The sequence below is a fragment of the Schistocerca serialis genome, chromosome 11, assembly GCF_023864345.2.
Source record: "Schistocerca serialis cubense isolate TAMUIC-IGC-003099 chromosome 11, iqSchSeri2.2, whole genome shotgun sequence".
NCBI lineage: Eukaryota > Metazoa > Arthropoda > Insecta > Orthoptera > Acrididae > Schistocerca > Schistocerca serialis.
This window is the reverse complement of record NC_064648.1, coordinates 126,524,118-126,545,366: the sequence shown is the minus strand read 5'-3', so window position 1 is coordinate 126,545,366 and position 21,249 is coordinate 126,524,118. Positions and strand designations below refer to the sequence as shown.

General features: G+C 42.9%; 1 protein-coding gene across 1 annotated transcript in view; it reads left to right on the top strand.

Moving 5' to 3' along the window:
• Positions 1 to 21,249, top strand: part of LOC126426914 (transcriptional repressor NF-X1) — a 264,170-nt gene that overhangs the window by 125,651 nt on the left and 117,270 nt on the right. Inside the window, exon 11 of the mRNA XM_050089018.1 lies at positions 20,738 to 20,891. Within this exon, the coding sequence (XP_049944975.1) occupies positions 20,738 to 20,891 (154 nt within the window). The remainder of the gene's footprint in view (positions 1 to 20,737; positions 20,892 to 21,249) is intronic.

The window sequence follows — 21,249 nt, the reverse complement described above, 5'->3', positions numbered from 1 at the left end:
TGTCGCATTCTGATAATGCCTCTTTACTGGCTGTCGCTGCTCGCGGCATCGCTTGCTTTTGTGTGTGCTACGGCTGCTAAAAAAAACAAAAAAGAGAGAGGAATCGTCTCATTAGCGAAACAATGGTAAGAGACTGCTATTTGTTGTTACTTAGACTACTGCTTTCTTTGATAATGATCAACAAGAACCAAATAATAGACTGCGTACGATAGAAGACGTTCTGAACGAGAGTTTAGCGAAAATTTTTCTCCGTTTGAAAATCTTTGCAGGCGCCTGTTTAGTACATTACATTCTGTGCAGAAAGTAGAGTCATCTTAGATTTAATAATGTAGCCAATTGCCGTGCTTCATTTCTGTCTGTATCACTATTAGGTATAAGAATAATACAAATATAAACATGACACGATATGTATATCCTTCCGCGTTTGCCGTTGTCTCACTGTAGTTTCGTACTTTATTAGGCAGACAGGATTTAAATGAGATAGCAGCAAACACGAAAGAATACATGGCAAATTTTTATGTTCGTATTATTCTTATGGTGAAGAGAATACTGCTTGTGATTCACAATTCATAAAACTTCCTATTAGCAACCATTTCTTCTCACAGGTAGGAAAAAATTCAGAACATGGAGTTGACCATACTGACAAACATCCCAAACAATTTCGCCAGTCGGATTTTCATAGTACATTGAAATGCTGCTACATTCGAAGATGAACAATATGGAATTTATATTTACTTTGTTGGATAATGTATGAAAATGCAGTGGTCGAAACTCGGGGCAGAGAAAAAAGCTTCCTGTCAAATAAATGTGCCCACCTGTTAAATGCCTGAAAAACTACCTTTTGCGGTGTGGACCGCTGCAAGTTGTGCAGTAAGAGGGTTTATAAGGCTCTGGAAGTTACCAGTAGGAAAGTGGAGCCACGCCAAATCCAGTGGTGTCGCCAGTGTGCTAAGTTTCTCAGTGGCACAAACAGCCCAGTTGAGGTGGTCCCACTGATTTCTCGATTGTGTTTAAATCCGGGGAGTACGGTAAATTCAGCCTGGTGTTCTTCGAACGTCACACGTACTCTGCGATCTGTGTCTCACGTTGCACTGCTCTGCCGGTGGATGCCACTGCACTGAGGAAAAACAATTGCGGGTAGGGGTGGACCTTGTCTCCGAGGATAGATGCATACTTGTGCTGATCGCCTGGTGAATGCCACAAAACCATTCCCCAGACCGTACTGCTCCATCCTCCGGCCTGGACCCTCCCGACGATTGTGTCAGTGCATTTGCTTTCAAATATTTGATGCCGATACACACAGACAGCCACGTGTCCAGTGGAACACAAAAAGGTGATTTGTTTGAAAAGACCATCTGTCGCCAATTAGTGGGTGTCGAGTTACAGTATTTACATGTAAATTCCAGCGTTCATCAACGATGAACAGCAGTCAGCCTTGGTGTACGAACCAAATGCCTGCTGCGGAGGTCCATATGCAGCAGTGTTCACTGAACAGTTGTTGAGGAGACACTGTTGGTAGCCCCTTAGTTCAATTGGGCAGAAAGTTGCTCAAAAGTTGCATATCTGTTAGCCCACACACATCTCGGCAGCTGTCGTTCACCTAACATATATTGCCCATGGTGCACCACAGTTGCCTTGGCACTGATTTTGGATATTGCCTTTTTGCTATGCACATTATACTTTAACAATGGCAGTACACAAATAGCTTACAAACTTTGGCATTTTGAAAATTGTTCCACATGGGGCCTGAAAGCCAATGATCCTACCCTTTTGGATGCCAAATAAATCACTCCATTTCCTTATTACGTTAACGAGTGCACTGTTGTACGAGGGTTGAATGAAAGGTAATGCTTCCACCTTCATTAATTGTGTTTGGATGGGAATATTTAAATAAATCCAATGCATGAATAATCTTAGAATGTGATCTTTAATTACCCATATTCACTTTTCCACATAATCACCAGCCAATTAGATACATTCCTGCCAACAATGCACAAGTTTTCTGAAACTGTCACGGAAGAAGTTGACACTGTGTTTCCGCAACCACAGTATCACAGTTCTCTCAAAGTCTTCATCAGAAGCGTAATGGTTTTTCATTATCGGGAACAGATGGAAGTCAGATAGTGCTAAATTTGGACTGCGTGGAGGATGCCGTACGGTAGTGAGTTTCAGTTTCTGAAGTCCTGCTGTGGTGGCACATGAAGCGTGTGGTTTGCCATTGTCATGCTGCAGCAAACATTTCCCTTTTCCTTGTGGACCCTTGTTAGCCATCGTGTCAGAGTTCGCAGCATTGTGGTGTAACGTTCTGAATTTATTGTTGTTCCACGACCGAGGAAATCGACATTGATAACACCACCTACATATCAGAATACTGTGTGGACTCTCATTCGGGAGGACGACGGTTCAATCCCGCATCCGGTCATCCTGATTTAGGTTTTCCGTGATTTCCCTAAATCGCTCCAGGCAAATGCCGGGATGGTTCCTTTGAAAGGGCACGGCCGACTTCCTTCCCTAATCCGATGAGACCAATGACCTCGCAGTGTGGTCTTCTTCCCCAAAGAACCCAACCCAACCCAGAACACTGTGGCCATGATTTTTCCAGCTGAGGGCTGCATCTCGAATTTCTTTTTTTGGGGCGAGTCTTTGTGTCGATATTCCATAGACTTTCGTCTCGGGGTTGTAATGGTGTACCCACATTTCGTCTCCTGTCACAAATGAATGGAGAAAGGCGTCACCTTCATTCATGTAACCCGAGAGGAGTTTCTCTCAGATTCCAAGTCTGTGCGCTTTCATTTCAGGAGTCAGCATCTGGGTTACCCATCGTGCACAGATCTTCCGATAGCCAAACAAAGCAATAATGTGACCCACACATTATTGTGAAATGCCGATTGTGCTTGCAGTTTCTCTCCGAGTGATTCGACGATCGTCCTGAATCAGTCTGTCAACATTTTGCTTGTGAAACTCGGTGGTTGCTGTCAGAGGATATCCAACTCTTTGTTTGTCACGCAGGTCAGATGTTCCCACCTCAACATCTTTAAACTTACTCGTCCAATGACAGTACTCACATCAACCTACATTACCACATAAACAGATTTCATTTTCTGATGACTCTCCTTTGGGGTGACACTTTCTGCTCTCAAGAATTCAGTGACTGCACATTGCTTAAATCGCATTGACCGACCATCTGTGCAGGGTTCCATACTTCACATTGAAACAACACAACCGTTCAATGCTAAGGCTTCCCACCAACTGGAGCTGTAGAGAAGAGGCTACGGAACAAGCCAGTACCTGGCCCATACCAATGCTGCCAACTGTTGAAGAGTTACGAATGTGGAGGTATTGCTATTCAGCCAACCCTCGTATCAATCATTCTCAGACTTCTTGCCCTTTCATTTCAGGGTAAAACCTTGACTTTCAGTGATTTCCACCATCGTCTCGGTCAGGAGCAACTGCAAATTGCTGTTGTAAAAAATGTCGTGTGACTAGGGCATCCCGTCGGGTAGACCGTTCGCCGGGTGCAAGTCTTTCTATTTGACGCCACTTCGGTGACCTGCACGTCGATGGGGATGAAATGATGATGATTAGGACAACACAACACCCAGTCCCTCAGCGGAGAAAATCTCCGACCCAGCCGGGAATTGAACCCAGGCTCTTAGGATTGACATTCTGTTGCGCTGACCACACAGCTACCAGAGGCGGACAATTGCTGTTGTGATAGCAATATATAGCCCAGAGATGGCTTTTCATTAGTTGTTAATTACTTCATGCTGTCACAGATGGTGTCAGTGTCTGCATTGGTGGCACAATCACCCCCGACAAAGCACTGCAAACATTGCAACGAATATCTCTGGCTCTTCTCTGCATTGAGAACTCGCTCCATGCACCACTTATATTCACCATCACGGGTGAAGGTTTTATCATACTGTCTCGTTTCTGCAGCCTTTTTAATTATAGAGTCCCATTATGTAGGAGCCTGGGACAAAACTTTTGTTCCATCGCAGATTATTTTGTGTTTGTTTGTGAGGCTTTGCTCAGCAACTGCAGATTTATCCAATTCCCAGTTTTTATTATGCCGTTGATGTTCTGCACAGTGGGTGGAAACGGTGGAGATAGACTGATCAATTTAATCGCTTCCACACTCACATGGGTTGTTTTAAATCCCAGGAATCCTGAGGTCAAGATTGTCCTTAAGAGGGCATAGCATCTGCTTTATCTTAGGAGGTTGGAAAACAGATCTGATACCTCCTCTTTCCAGGACTCTGCCTATTTTGGTGAATGTAATACCACAGAAGTGAAGGAATGCAACCGGTGGCTCATCACATGTATGTTCAACATTTTCACATTTCCCTTCCCTTGGAGAATGCTGACTTGGTATCACATGACCCATAGACATTCTTTCAGTACACATACTTCAGATGATTAATTTCAGAATACAAGTGGTCCTCATCAGAAACAGTTTTTGCTCTTTGTAGAAGTGTATTTAAAGCTGCTCTGTTCCAGACTGGATGATGAAAACACTGGGTGCTAAGATATACATCAGTGTGTGTCGGCTTGGGGTACACTGAGTGGCTGAGGTGTCCATCCTGGTTTTGTTGTACCAGGACAGCTAAAAATGGCAGCCCTCCGCCTTTCTCCACCTTGATGGTGAGCTGGACATTTGGGTGCATGCTATTCATATGTTCCTGGGACTGCTAAACAGCTTTTACACCATGTGACCAGACCATAAACGTGTCATCAGCATAATGATAAAATTAATATGGATGAAGGGGAGCCACATTAAAGCACATTCTTCAAAATGTTTCACAAAAAAGTTGGTCATTGCTGGAGACAACAGAGAACCCATAGCCATCCTGTCCATCATTTCTTTAAATTTACTGCTGTACAAGAAGTGGGTGGTCATCGTAACATATCGGAACAACTTTATTCTTTCAGGACGAAAATCCTCTGCCAGCAGTGTGTCCTCCTCAGAAATTTTTGTAAATAGTGAGACCAAATCCAGACTGATTAAAATTTCGTTTGGGACAGCTCTGATCTGTTTAATTGTCTCAATGAACATCCGAGAGTTTTTGAGGTGATGTTCACACATGGCCCACTATCAAAGTCATCATTGTTGTTGTCTTCAGTCCTGAGACTGGTTTGATGCAGCTCTCCATGTTACTCTATCCTGTGCAAGCTGCTTCATCTCCTAGCACCTACTGTAACCTACATCCTTCTGGATCTGCTTAGTGTATTCATCTCTTGGTCTCCCTCTACGATTTTTACCCTCCACGCTGCCCTCCAGTACTAAATTGGTGATCCCTTGATGCCTCAAAACATGTCCTACCAATCGATCCCTTCTTCTACTCAAGTTGTGCCACAAACTTCTCTTCTCCCCAATCCTATTCAATACCTCCTCATTAGTTACGTGATCTACCCATCTAATCTTCAGCATTCTTCTGTAGCACCACATTTCGAAAGCTTCTATTCTCTTCTTGTCCAAACTATTTATCATCCATGTTTCACTTCCGTACATGGCTACACTCCATACAAATACTTTCAGAAACGGCTTCCTGACATTTAAATCTATACTCGATGTTAACAAATTTCTCTTCTTCAGAAACGCTTTCCTTGCAATTGCCAGTCTACATTTTATTTCCTCTCTACTTCGACATCATCAGTTATTTTGCTCCCCATATAGCGAAACTCCTTTACTACTTTAAGTGTCTCATTTCCTAATCTAATTCCCTCACCATCACCCGACTTAATTCGACTACTTTCCATTATCCTCGTTTTGCTTTTGTTGATGTTCATCTTATACCCTCTTTTCAAGACACTGTCCATTCCGTTCAACTGCTCTTCAAGTCCTTTGCTGTCTCTGACAGAATTATAATGTCATCGGCGAACCTCAAAGTTTTTATTTCTTCTACATGAACTTTAATACCTACTCCGAATTTTTCTTTTGTTTCCTTTACTGCTTGCTCAATATACAGATTGAATAACTTCGGGGAGAGGCTACAACCTTGTCTCACTCCCTTCCCAACCGCTGCTTCCCTTTCATGCCCCTCGACTCCTATAACTGTCATCTGATTTCTGTACAAATTGTAAATAGCCTTTTGCTCCCTATATTTTACCCCTGCCACCTTCAGAATTTGAAAGAGAATATTCCAGGCAACGTTGTCAAAAGCTTTCTCTAAGTCTACAAATGTTAGAAATGTAGGTTTGCCTTTTCTTAATCTATTTTCTAAGATAAGTCGTAGGGTCAGTATTGCCTCACGTGTTCCAACATTTCTGCGGAATCCAAACTGATCTTCGCCGAGTTCGGCTTCTACCAGTTTTTCCATTCGTCTGTAAAGAATTCGCATTAGTATTTTGCAGCTGTGACTTATTAAACTGATAGTTCGGTAATTTTCACATCTGTCAACACCTGCTTTCTTTGGGATTGGAATTATTATATTATTCTTGAAGTCTGAGGGTATTTCGCCGGTCTCATACATCTTGCTCACCAGACGGTAGAGTTTTGTCAGGACTGGCTCTCCCAAGGCTGCCAGTAGTTCCAATGGAATGTTGTCTGGGCCTTGTTTCGACTCAGGTCTTTCAGTGCTCTGTCAAACTCTTCACGCAGTATCGTATCTCCCATTTCATCTACATCCTCTTCCATTTCCATAATATTGTCCTCAAGTACATCGCCCTTGTATACACCCTTTGTATACTCCTTCCACCTTTCTGCTTTGCCTTCATTGCTTAGAACTGGGTTTCCATCTGAGCTCTTGATATTCATACAAGTGGCTCTCTTTTCTCCATAGGTCTCTTTAATTTTCCTGTAGGCAGTATCTATCTTACCCCTAGTGAGATAAGCCTCTACATCCTTACATTTGTCCTCTAGCCATCCCTGCTTAGCCATTTTGCACTTCCTGTCGATCTCATTTTTGAGACGTTTGTATTCCTTTTTGCCTGCTTCATTTACTGCGTTTTTATATTTTCTCCTTTCATCAGTTAAATTCAATATTTCTTCTGTTAACCAAGAATTTCTACTAGCCCTCATCTTTTTACCTACTTGATCCTCTGCTGCCTTCACTACTTCATCCCTCAAAGCTACCCATTCTTCTTTTACTGTATTTCTTTCCCCCATTCCTGTCAATTGTTCCCTTATGCTCTCCCTGAAACTCTGTACAACCTCTGGTTTAGTCAGTTTATTCAGGTCCCATCTCCTTAAATTCCCACCTTTTTGCAGTTTCTTCAGTTTTAATCTACAGGTCATAACCAATAGATTGTGGTCAGAGTCCACATGTGCCCCTGGAAATGTCTTACAATTTTAAACCTGGCTCCTAAATCTTTGTCTTACCATTATGTAATATATCTGATACCTTCTAGTATCTCCAGGATTCTTCCATGTATACAGCCTTCTTTTATGATTCTTGAACCAAGTGTTAGCTATGATCAAGTTACGCTCTGTGCAAAATTGTACCAGACGGCTACCTCTTTCATTTCTCTCCCCCAAATCCATATTCACCCACTATGTTTCCTTCCCTCCCTTTTCCTACTCTCGAATTCCAGTCACCCATGACTATTAAATTTTCGTCTCCCTTCACTACCTGAATAATTTCTTTTATCTCATCATACATTTCATCAATTTCTTCATCATCTGCAGAGCTAGTTGGCATATAAACTTGTACTACTGTAGTAGGCGTGGGCTTTGTGTCTATTTTGGCCACAATAGTGCGTTCACTATGCTGTTGGTAGTAGCTTACCTGCACTCCTATTTTTTTATTCATTATTAAACCTACTCCTGCATTAGCCCTATTTGATTTTGTATTTATAACCCTGTATTCACCTGACCAAAAGTCTTGTTCCTCCTGCCACCAAACTTCTCTAATTCCCACTATATCTAACTTTAACCTATCCATTTCCCTTTTTAAATTTTCTAACCTACCTGCCCGATTAAGAGATCTGACATTCCACACTCCGATCCATAGAACGCCAGTTTTCTTTCTCCTGATAACGACATCCTCTTGAGTAGTCCCCGCCCGGAGATCTGAATGGGGGACTATTTTACCTCCGGAATATTTTACCCAAGAGGACGCCATCATCATTTAACCATACAGTAAAGCTGCATGCCCTCGGGGAAAATTACAGCCATAGTTTCCCCTTGCTTTCATCCGTTCGAAGTACCAGCACAGCAAGGCCGTTTCGGTTAGTGTTACAAGGCCAGATCAGTCAATCATCCAGACTGTTTCCCCCTGCAAGTACTGAAAAGGCTGCTGCCCCTCTTCAGGAACCACACGTTTGTCTGGCCTCTCAACAGATACCCCTCCGTTGTGGTTGCACCTATGGTACGGCCATCTGTATTGCTGAGGCACGCAAGCCTCCCCACCAACGGCAAGGTCCATGGTTCATGGGGGTAGGTCAAAGTCATCAGCTAAGTCAAATGTTTGGCCAGCCTGTAGGTAGGAGAACCAATGGTGCTAACAGTTGGCCCAATGTAATACCAATGGACTTTAGGTGATCCGTGCAGCCTAGGTGGTCTAGAAGCTCGTGCTCTTTAAGATTTTTGATGATGTCCTCTTGGAGACTAGAATTATTCAGGAGTGCCACCATTTTTCTGCCGTACAACAGAGTTGGATTCCGTCTTAGGTATTTGTATGTGTTATCTTCCAACAAAGATGCTACTTTGCTGTAATAACCAGTGGTATTAAGAACAGCCATGGCGTTTCCCTTGTCAGCCACAAAATCTTCATCTTTCTGCATTACTCAGAGCCCCTCTTTCTCTGATCTGCTGATGTTAGATTTGGGCGGCTCAGCTGAGGCTAAAATGTGACTTCGGGGATAAGTCTTTTGCTGTCGATGTGGAAACTGCATTGCCTGTTCTGCTCCACTAATGAACATCTCAATATGTACAGTGCATGGTGTAGGAGTGGAATTTAATCCTTAATTAAGGGCCGATGTGACTCCTTTGTCCAGGTTCTTGTCTGACAGGTTAATGACAGTGCATGGCTTTTCATGAGAGGACACTGATCTTTGTGTGGTTGCAAATCACTCGGAGATTTCTCTGCCTGTTTTGCCTTTATATTCCTATGGTGAGCCCTTTGATGAGCCATATTCAACATACCGACCCACTCCCAGATGAGAGATGAGAGGACTGCAATTAAAAAGAGATGGCAACTATATAAACTCCGTGCATTAGTATCCAGTTCATACCTCGTATGTCATATCCTTGATTTGACAATGGCCGGGCTGGTCTTGCATAAAATTTACAAATCTTCAACATAGTGCAGCTCTTCAGCAGCTGTGAATTATTCAGAAGTTAAGAAAATCAACCTTCAGTTGCAAGATAAAGTTTTTTATTAGTTTACATAGGTTTCAATGCCAATAGTGTTATCTTCTTCAGAACCTATAAGTTAACCCATATGGACATAGGCTACACATTGAAATACATCCTCATGTTTGATGATGATGTATTTCAGTGTGTAACATATGTTTGTGTGTGTTAATTTATAGGTTCTGAAGAAGATACCATTGTTGTTGTTGTCTTCAGTTCTGAGACTGGTTTGATGCAGCTCTCCATGCTACTCTATCCTGTGCAAGCTTCTTCACCTCCCAGTACCTACTGCAGCCTACATCCTTCTGAATCTCTTAAGTGTATTCATCTCTTGGTCTCCCTCTACGATTTTTACCCTCCACGCTGCCCTCCAATACTAAATTGGTGATCCCTTGATGCCTCAGTACATGTCCTACCAACCGATCCCTTCTTCTAGTCAAGTTGTGCCACAAACTCCTCTTCTCCCCAATTCTGTTCAATACCTCCTCATTAGTTATGTGATTTACCCATCTAATCTTCAGCATTCTTCTGTAGCACCACATTTCAAAAGCTTCTATTCTCTTCTTGTCTAAACTATTTATCGTCCACGTTTCACGTCCATACATGGCTACACTCCATACAAATACTTTCAGAAACGACTTCCTGACACTTAAATCTATACTCGATGTTAAAAAATTTTTCTTCTTCAGAAACACTTTCCTTGCCATTGCCAGTCTACATTTTATACCCTCTCTACTTCGTCCATCATCAGTTATTTTGCTCCCCAAATAGCAAAACTCCTTTACTACTTTAAGTGTCTCATTTCCTAATCTAATTCCCGCAGCCTCTCCCGACTTAATTCGACTACATTCCATTATCCTCGTTTTGCTTTTGTTGATGTTCACCTTATATCCTCCTTTCAAAACCATGTCCATTCCGTTCAGCTGCTCTTCCATGTCCTTTGCTGTCTCTGACAGAATTACAATGTCATTGGTGAACCTCAAAGTTTTTATTTCTTTTCCATGGGTTTTAATTCCTACTCCGAATTTTTCTTTTGTTTCCTTTACTGCTTGCTCAATATACAGATTGAATAACATCGGGAACAGGCTACAACCCTGTTTCACTCCCTTCCCGACCACTGCTTCCCTTTCATACCCCTCGACTCTTGTAACTGCCATTTGGCTTCTGCACAAATTGTAAATAGCCTTTTGTTCCCTGTATTTTACCCCTGCCACCTTCAGAATTTGAAAGAGAGTATTCCAGTTAACATTGTCAAAAGCTTTCTCTAAGTCTACAAATGCTAGAAATGCAGGTTTGCCTTTCCTTAATCTTTCTTCTAAGCTAAGTCGTAGGGTCAGTATTGCCTCACGTGTCCCAACATTTCTACGGAATCCAAACTGATCTTCCCCGAGGTCGGCTTCTACCAGTTTTTCCATTCGTCTGTAAAGAATTCGCATTAGTATTTTGCAGCTGTGACTTATTAAACTGATAGTTCGGTAATTTTCACATCTGTCAACACCTGCTTTCTTTGGGATTGGAATTATTATATTATTCTTGAAGTCTGAGGGTATTTCGCCTGTCTCATACATCTTGCTCACCAGATGGTAGAATTTTGTTAGGGCTGGCTCTCCCAGGGCTATCAGTAGTTCTAATGGAATGTTGTCTACTACTTGTTTCGACTTAGGTCTTTCAGTGCTCTGTCAAACTCTTCACGCAGTATCGTATCTCCCATTTCATCTTCATCTACCTCCTCTTCCATTTCCAGAATATTGTCCTCAAGAACATCGCCCCTGTATAGACCCTCTATATACTCCTTCCACCTTTCTGCTTTGCCTTCTTTGCTTAGAACTGGGTTTCCATCTGAGCTCTTGATATTCATGCAAGTGGATCTCTCTTCTGTCATACCAAGATACCATTATTGGCATCGAAACCTAAGTAAACCAATAAAATTTTACCTTGCAACTGAAGGCTGCTTTTCTTAATTTCCTTCCATAAAATATTATTCACTCCTGCCAACCTTTAGTGAAGTTTTATCACAGCAAACCCGTCACAATCTCCGTTTCACTATAGCATTGCAGAAATGCCAAATTACTGCACAGCTGTGCGTATTTCACATGTAGCTTCTCCAGTTCACTGTTAAAAGAGAGAGAGAGAGAGAGAGAGAGAGAGAGAGAGAGAGAGAGAGAGAGAGAGAGAGAGAGTGGGGTGGGGGGGGGGAGCTACTGTTTTTTCTGGTACAACGAAAGTCAGATGGATGTCTCGGCTCTCACCTCTCAGTGTACCCCAAGCCAATGCACACTGATAGACTGATTTATATCTTGGCACTCGGAGTTTTTTCCACCCAGTCCAGAAGAGAGCAGCTTCAAATACACTGTTACACAGAGCAAAAAAATTTTCGACGAGGACCGCGTAGATCCCGAAACTAATCATCTGAAGTGTGTGTTCCAAAAAAATGGCTATTGGTCATATGATATCAGTTCAGCGTGCTCCAAGAAAAGTAAACACAAAAATACTGAACTTTCACATGATGAACCACTGATTGCATTCCTTCACTTCTGTTGTGCTAGAGGCAGCAAAATAGGCAGAGTCCTGGAAAGAGGAAGTATCAGATCTATTTTCTGACATCTTAAGAAGATAAAGTGGATGCTATGCCCTGTTAAGGACCATCTCGGCCTCAGGATTCCTGGGATTTAAAATATCCCACGTAAGTGCAGAAGTAATTACATTGGTCAGTCCATCCACTCTGTTTTCGACCATAGTGCGGAACATCAGTGGCGTATTAAAAATAAAGTCCTGGTGAAATCTGCAGTTGTTGAACACTCACAAACAAACATAAAATACTACTGTTCGACGAAACAAAAGTTTTGTCCCAGGCTCCCACATACTGGGACTAGAAATAAGAATTTGTGAAAAAAATTTTGACCTGTGATGGCAGATGTAATTTGAGTGGTGCATGGAAGCGAGCTCTCAGTCGAGAGAAGGGCCAGAGATATTTGTCACAATTTTTATGCTACGGTGGAAGCAGTGTGTCACCGGTGCAGACATTGACACCATCTGCGATAGCATGACATAACTACTGACCGATTGGAAGCCGTCTTTGGGCTATATAAGGCCACTGCAGCAGCAGTTTGTCCCATTGCGAAAGACATTGTTCTCGAGTGCACTGTTTTCCGCTGCCATCTGACACGCTTTATATACCATCCACTGCTAATGCTGCCACCTGCCATCTGTGAATAGTTGTTCCAAACCTAGTTTGGTAGTCACATTAATGAGACTGGATAGTGTATTTCTCATTTTATGGGAAAGTACATTAAAAAAATCTGCGGCACAGCTTGCCATCTAGAAGGAACCTTCCTTGCATTCCACATCCATTGTCTGGTTCAGGTTCATTGATAATAGCTTCACAATTTGGACTGAAGACCAAGACACACTGTCCTCATCCTCCACAACCCCAATGCCTTATCTCCTGTCGTCTTCACCTAGTGCTTCTCAACCCAAGGTGCCAGCTTTCTAGACGTTGACCCCCAATGCTTTGATGGGTCCACCCACAACTCTGTCTACCCACTAAGCCACCAACAGTAATTGCATTTCAACAGCTGTCATACCTTCCACATCAAAAAATTGCTTCCATAAAACCTCGCCACCTGTGGACTGTGTATCTGCAGTGAAGAGAATTCTATTGCCCAGTATGGTGAAGATCTCATGAGGACCTTCACAGAGAAGCATACCCTCCAAACCTAGTTCACAAACAGATTTCCCGTTCCATATTTTCACACACATGTAATCCTCCCACCACTCCAACATCGAGCCTCAAAGGGGCATATCCCTCATCACCTGTGACATGTCTCACATAACTGAGCCATATGTGACAAAACAGGAACCCCTTAGAATATTAATCTAGCTAGAAATGACCATGCTCATGTAATGAAAGTGGAGGAACCCTGGTATGTGTCCCTTGAAACTTCATGTGCATAAGTTTGTGGGTGTAACTGAAACTAAGAATATTTAACTTTTCCCAGGATTAAGTGAATATTGTGCCCACACAGGTTGAAATAACTACCAGTCTTTACACACACACACACACACACACACACACACACACCACCACCACCACCCCCCCCACCCCCACCCCCACCACACGCACACACAAGCAAGCAAGGCCCAGAAAACCGTAACATTATGAGCATTGGCATTTTCATGAATGTAAATTGTCATGCGTCTTCCAAATCACCGGTTTCTTCCTACCAAAATACTTCACCTGTGGTTGCACACTGGCTATAATGATTGGCTGCTGCGTGCTATATTAATCACAGACGTCTACATCTACATCTATACTCTGTTAACCACCATGAGGTGCATGGCAAAGGGTACGTCCCATTGTACCTACCAGTTATTAGGGTTTCTTCCTGTTCATTTCACAGATGGAGCTTGTGAAGAAGGATTGTTTGAATGCCTCTGTGTGTGCAGTAATTATTTTAATCCTATCGTCACAATCTCTGTGTGAGCAATATGTTGTGAGTTGTAGTGTATCACTAGAGTAATCATTTAAAGTCATTTCTTGAAACTTTGTTGACAGACTTTCTCAGGGTAGTTTACGTCTGTCTTCAAGAGTCTGCTAGTTCAGTTCCTTCGGTGTCTCTGTGACACTCTCCCATCGATTAAACAAATCTGTGACCATTTGTGCTGCTCTTCTCTGTATACGTTCAATATCCCTTGTTAGTCCTATGTGGCATGGGTCTGACACACTTGAGCAGTGTTTTAGTGTGGGTTGCACGAGTGATTTGTAAGCAGTCTCTTTAGTAGGCTGATTGCAGTTCTCCAGTATTCTACCAATAAATATCTGTACAAAGTGTTACACGCAAATATTTGTATGAGTTGCCCAATTCCAACAGTGACTTATTGCTATTATAGGACACTACGTTCTCTCTCTCTCTCTCTCTCTCTCTCTCTCTCTCTCTCTCTCTCTCTTTTTAAGTGCAAAATTTTACATTTCTGAACATTTAGAGCAAGTTGTACAGCACAACACATGTATTTTCCCTGCATACAGCAATAATCCACAGGCAAATTGGCACAAAAACAAGACATTGTGCAAGTGCAGAAAATAAAACTAGCAAACTGCACAAAATATTCACATTTGTGCAATAAAAGAGAATTTAAAAAAAAGAGACTGTAGACGTTAAATATACAATGAGGATTATGACAAAGGATAATGGACTTGCAAAATGTAACATATGCATTAGCAATTTATTTAATGAACGAAACTGATTTTGATTCTGAAAGTTGCTGGGAAATGCTGTTGAAGTTAAGCGCAATTTCGAGTACTTGATAGACAGTGACAATGAAAAATTTTCACAACTTTAACGCAATTAATAACTTCAATCCAAAAAGTCTTTCTAGTAGTGGTTTGCATGAGTCAATCTTTTCTAGCATGTATAAAGTCATTTTTCACTTAACAAATGCTGTTGGCTTGTTGTCATCAGGATTTTTGGTCCATATAATCCATGAGGATGCAGTCCAGTAATTATCATAGTCATGCCAATCTTGATCATGGGGTCCATTTGTGGATGCAGCAGAAACACGCAGTGTTTGTAGAATCCTCTCAGGTAGTGTATTTGCTACTGGCTATGTAGGTAAGACAGGTTTAATTCAATTATGAACTTGTTGGAAGTTCAGTCACAGTTTTGAATTTGCTGTTTATCACTTGATCTCAGTTCAGAACATTTCAGAGTACCACAATGCACCATAAGAAAGTATGTTAATACATTTATCATGTGATTTCACAATCTGTGGTAGGCTCCAAACATTCCGTAATGTTCACAGTAGTTACTGTACGCTCACGGTAGTTGTGCAGTGATCGGCACATCGTACATTCTAGATCAATGTCCTGAATATCAGTTTGTGTGAGAAAATCCATTAATATATTTGTAGTTTAATCTGACAGTCTGCAGTACACCATATGGTCCGTGCGGTTCACATTGGGTACTGTACACATGTAGCATTCCCGCAGCTCAGTGACATGCACATTGTAGTTTTAAGATTAATGTTCTGCATATCAGTTCACAATGAAAAACAATGTGACACCTTCGGTTATTCGTTTCATTGCCCATGGTACACACAAAAATCGAAACACACCACTGATAGAACAGTCTTTTAACATTGGCAAGGAGACAGTACACTCAGACTCCAGCAGCACGACGTTGTTGTTTAACTATTGATGTATCAATATGTTTCTTCAGTTATACGATTCTCACTTACTGTAACACTGAGTACAACAATCTACAGTTTCATACCTAACTAAAATGTCACATTATCATGTTCACGGAAAATAATTTTAAATAACATGTTAATAAATGAGCAAGCATGAGTCAGGAAAAAAAAGAAAAGGAAAAAAAAACAATTCCAGGCATAGCAGTTCTATGATGTAAACAGAAACCAAGTTGCACAAAAAATATAGAGTTACAAAATCCATACTAAAATAAATTTTCCAGTGCAACAAGAAAGGAAAACACGAAACAAGAAAAGAACAGCCACCAAGAGAAAGGAAAAAAAATTGAACTGTATCATAGTGTTACCTTCACAGACTCAGTATCACTGTGGACTGGAACAACTGAACCATCTCCTTTAGCACGGGTTTGATTATCTATCATTGTGGCCAGAAATGAGGAACATCCTACCCGAGATCCTTCGCGCCCTATGTAGGGTGTCGTTCCTTCACCCATCCGATCTAAACAACATCCTGGTCCGTCCCTATGCCGCGCCCTCTCAGCCTCTTGCCACAGGGATCATATTTTCATCCGTTACCCTATCCTTCCTAGTTTTCTGGTTCATAGTTCAGGTTGATACTTGCAAAGAAGAAATAGCAACCAGCCACTGTTAATAATGTTATTTACTTACACAAATAGTACTGTCACTGGTTTCGGAACAACAGTTTCTTCTTCAGATGGCTGTTCATGTTTTGATAAATATTTGTTGTTGTTTACATTAGTTTTTGGCTAATTATTCCCCCTAGAGGTGAAAGTTCCATCCCGTAAGTTCCCTGGGGTGGTACAGCCCTACTGAATTGTAACTCTGTCTAGTAATTAATGAAAACAATGTGAACAAGTCTTTAAGGTAGAAGTCTCTATCGTGACAACTGCCCCACCAACTCGCCCAACTTTAATCCTCTAGAAAGGCCAGGTGGTGACTGAAACAGTGGGACAAATGTAGCAGTCAGCATCCCCACAATTTTGTAGCTCCAAGTGGTCTAATCAAGTGGCTGCACTCATCCTCATCAAATTGAGGCCAGGCTACAGGTGGTATTACACAGTATTAGCTTGATGTCTTCCAGGGGTGCCAATTTTTTTTGCCCAGTGTACTTATTTAATGTAATCTAGGTATTTGTGGCTCTTGTTCATTTTAGTCAGTACTCCCTTTGCGCTACATTCGTACATCTCATCTGCTTTAATATACTGGGTTTCAGCGTTAGTCATTCCGTATAATATAGTTACCATATTTACTCGAATCTAAGCCGCACTTTTTTTCCGGTTTTTGTAATCCAAAAAACCGCCTGCAGCTTAGAATCGAGTGCAAAGTAAGCGGAAGTTCTGAAAAATGTCGGTAGGTGTCGCCACAACTAACTTCTGCCATCAAATTCATGTAGCACAACACAGGTATGCTTTGCTGGCACAAAGATAAATACTGGCGCCAAAACCTCTGTGTCAGTAAATAAATTAAAAGAAAAGGTAGAAGAATGTAAACATTATGCCATGTATCTTTCGTGTTTGCTGCTATCTCATTTAAATCCTATCTGCCTAATAAACTACGAAACTAGAGTAAGACAACAGCAAACACGGAAGAATATACGTATCATGTCCTGTTTACATTCGTATTATTCTTATGCTGAATAGTGATAGTCAGAAATGAAGCACGGTAACTGACTAGAATTTTAAATCTAAGATCTAATTTCTGTTCAGAATGTAATGTACTAAAGAGGCGTCTGCAAAGATTTTCAAACGGAGAAAATTTTTCGCTAAACTCTCGTTCAGTATCAAAGAAAGCAGCAGCGTAAGTAACAACAAATAGCAGTCTCTTGCCATTGTTTCGCTTATGATACAATTCCTCTTTTTTTTATTGTAAGCCGCGGTAGCGCGCACAAAAGCAAGCCATGCTGCGAGCGGCAACAGGCCGTAAACACTCATTATCAGAATGCGACAAACAATGCACGACACAGTACAGTAATGCATTTTCAGCTTAGAATGACGTAAACACCTATAACAAAGAGAACCGCACTTATCAGATCAAAGCAAAATAAGCAATCGATTCAAACCAGACAAAGCACGTGAAAAAGGACAGACGGAGCGCCTGAAACATAGCAATGGCTACTTGGTAAAGCTTAACTGTTAAGCTTACTACTCGAACCAAATTTACTGTAGCTATATCTTCATCCATTCGACTTCAATTGTGTTTCACGTTACACTGGACCAATTTTTTTTTCGATTTGGAGGGGCAGTCTAAAACTTTTCTCTCGCCTTGAATTTCAAGTCTAAAATTTCAGGAGCGGCTTAGATTCAGGAAAATTTTTTTTTCCTTGATTTCGAGCCTCATTTGTCAGGTGCGGCTTAGATTCGAGTGCGGCTTAGATTTGAGTAAATACGGTAAACACTCTTGAGCACGTACACCTCGATTAATTTGTTGTGGCCATGTTTGCTACATTTGGAAACCTGGACCGTGTGATGTGCATATAGTGGGTTGGTGCATAAGTTTGTAGCGTTTTTCCATAAGTTTAGTAAACACGAGAGATACACATGACAGGGACTTTAGTCACCAATAATATAGTCTGCTTAACTATTTACAAGAGTCTACCAACAGTGGAGTAACTTTTCAGTTATGCGACTGTAGAAATCACACGATTTTGAGGTGAAGTAGTAGTAGAGCCATGTTCAGAGTGTATTTTCATCCGGAGAGGAAGCCCCTTGAAGTTTGTTTGATAGGGAGTGTAAAAGGCGACAATCTGACGGCATAATATCAGGTGAATAAGGTGGGTGCAAAATGACTTCCCAACCCGACTCCTGTATATAGTTCTTTGTGTCTGGCAGATTACGGGTGGTCTTTATCGCAGAGTAGCATCACGTCATGCAATCTTCCTGGTCATTGTTCTTGAATTGCATCTGCAAGATGTCTCAGTTGTCAACAATAAATGCCAACAGTGATGGTTACACCTCAGGGAAACAATTTGTAGTACACTACACCATCGCTGTTCCGTCAGGTGCATAACATTGTCTTGTGGATGTCCATGGCTCTTTGTACAGGGAGTTGCTGCTTTGTTTGGGCTCAGTCATTCCTTTCTTGTCCTTATTTTGACACAAAGACACCATTTCTCATCACCAGTAATGATACGGGATAGGAATGATCAGCGTTGTTGATGACGCAGTTGATCACGAATAAGCAGAAAAGCACATATGGCCGCTTGCTGATTTTTGTGATTTTGGCTTAGAACATGAAATAGCGATAAACCCGATTTTTGAACCTTCCACATTGCGTGCAAATGTCACAAGATGTGACACGATTGTGAAATGATGACACTTCATCACATTTGCCCTTTCTCGAGTACACTGACACGGATCATTGTGAATTAATACATTTAAATGAACGTCATCAAACCCTGAAGGTCGTCCTTAATGTGGAGCTTCTTTAAAGCAAGAAAACCATTTTCTTTCCTTACTCTGTCCAACATCATTATTCCCATACATGTCCTGTGTTAAGTTAGTTTCACATTTTACTTTTAAGTAACAATTTTTTGCATGTATAAATGCCTGAAGATGAGTAGAACATGCTCAGCATGCGTGTTTAATTTAACATAAATGAAAGTGACTAGAAGCAGAGAAATACAATTAAGTAATTACATCTCGAATAGTTTACTGTTGTCCTGGATAATACACTCCTGGAAATGGAAAAAAGAACACATTGACACCGGTGTGTCAGACCCACCATACTTGCTCCGGACACTGCGAGAGGGCTGTACAAGCAATGATCACACGCACGGCACAGCGGACACACCAGGAACCGCGGTGTTGGCCGTCGAATGGCGCTAGCTGCGCAGCATTTGTGCACCGCCGCTGTCAGTGTCAGCCAGTTTGCCGTGGCATACGGAGCTCCATCGCAGTCTTTAACACTGGTAGCATGCCGCGACAGTGCGGACGTGAACCGTATGTGCAGTTGACGGACTTTGAGCGAGGGCGTATAGTGGGCATGCGGGAGGCCGGGTGAACGTACCGCCGAATTGCTCAACACGTGGGGCGTGAGGTCTCCACAGTACATCGATGTTGTCGCCAGTGGTCGGCGGAAGGTGCACGTGCCCGTCGACCTGGGACCGGACCGCAGCGACGCACGGATGCACGCCAAGACCGTAGGATCCTACGCAGTGCCGTAGGGGACCGCACCGCCACTTCCCAGCAAATTAGGGACACTGTTGCTCCTGGGGTATCGGCGAGGACCATTCGCAACCGTCTCCATGAAGCTGGGCTACGGTCCCGCACACCGTTAGGCCGTCTTCCGCTCACGCCCCAACATCGTGCAGCCCGCCTCCAGTGGTGTCGCGACAGGCGTGAATGGAGGGACGAATGGAGACGTGTCGTCTTCAGCGATGAGAGTCGCTTCTGCCTTGGTGCCAATGACGGTCGTATGCGTGTTTGGCGCCGTGCAGGTGAGTGCCACAATCAGGACTGCATACGACCGAGGCACACAGGGCCAACACCCGGCATCATGGTGTGGGAAGCGATCTCCTACACTGGCCGTACACCACTGGTGATCGTCGAGGGGACACTGAATAGTGCACGGTACATCCAAACCGTCATTGAACCCATCGTTCTACCATTCCTAGACCGGCAAGGGAACTTGCTGTTCCAACAGGACAATGCACGTCCGCATGTATCCCGTGCCACCTAACGTGCTCTAGAAGGTGTAAGTCAACTACCCTGGCCAGCAAGATCTCCGGATCTGCCCCCCTTTAACTTGTTTGGGACTGGATGAAGCGTCGTCTCACGCGGTCTGCACGTCCAGCACGAACGCTGGTCCAACTGAGGCGCCAGGTGGAAATGGCATGGCAAGCCGTTCCACAGGACTACATCCAGCATCTCTACGATCGTCTCCATGGGAGAATAGCAGCCTGCATTGCTGCGAAAGGTGGATATACACTGTACTAGTGCCGACATTGTGCATGCTCTGTTGCCTGTGTCTATGTGCCCGTGGTTCTGTCAGTGTGATCATGTGATGTATCTGACCCCAGGAATGTGTCAATAAAGTTTCCCCTTCCTGGGACAATGAATTCACGGTGTTCTTATTTCAATTTCCAGGAGTGTATAATGCAACTTAAGACTTTTTACTGCAATATTAAAATGACTTTTTAAAAATTGTTTTTGTGAATTTTAAGGGCCGGCCACCGTATTCCACCCGGAAGCTGAGAGAGTCGTGTGTTTTTGTTCGCAGAAGCGCGCCTGCGGCAAGCACAAGTGCGGGCAGGAGTGCTGCATCGAGCAGGACCACACATGCCCGCTGGTGTGCAACCACGTGCTGAGCTGCGGCAAGCACCGCTGTGAGGAGCTGTGCCACCGCGGAAACTGCAAGCCCTGCCTGCAGTCCAGTGAGTAGCCCCGGGGCCCCGGGTCGCTCAGGGAGTGGAGGCTGGGGTTCCTCAGTAGGTTAGGTGTCACCTCCAGTGGACAGGTATTGACAGTAGGGGCACTAGCCTGGAGCACCCACTGGCGAAGTGTGTTCAGACAGATCTTCATGTTGTGTTTTACTGACCTGGCCAGACAGTCTTAGTAGTAACCTCAGACTTTTTGCAGATGATGTAGTTATCAGTGAGAGCTGTCTGAAAAGTTTGCAGCCTCGCCTAGAAATGACAGCTCTACTCGCACGATTTCCCCCCGCCCCTCACGGTATGGGATCCTTACCAGGTAGGCTTGACGGAGGACATTGAAAAAGTGCAAAGAAGGGCA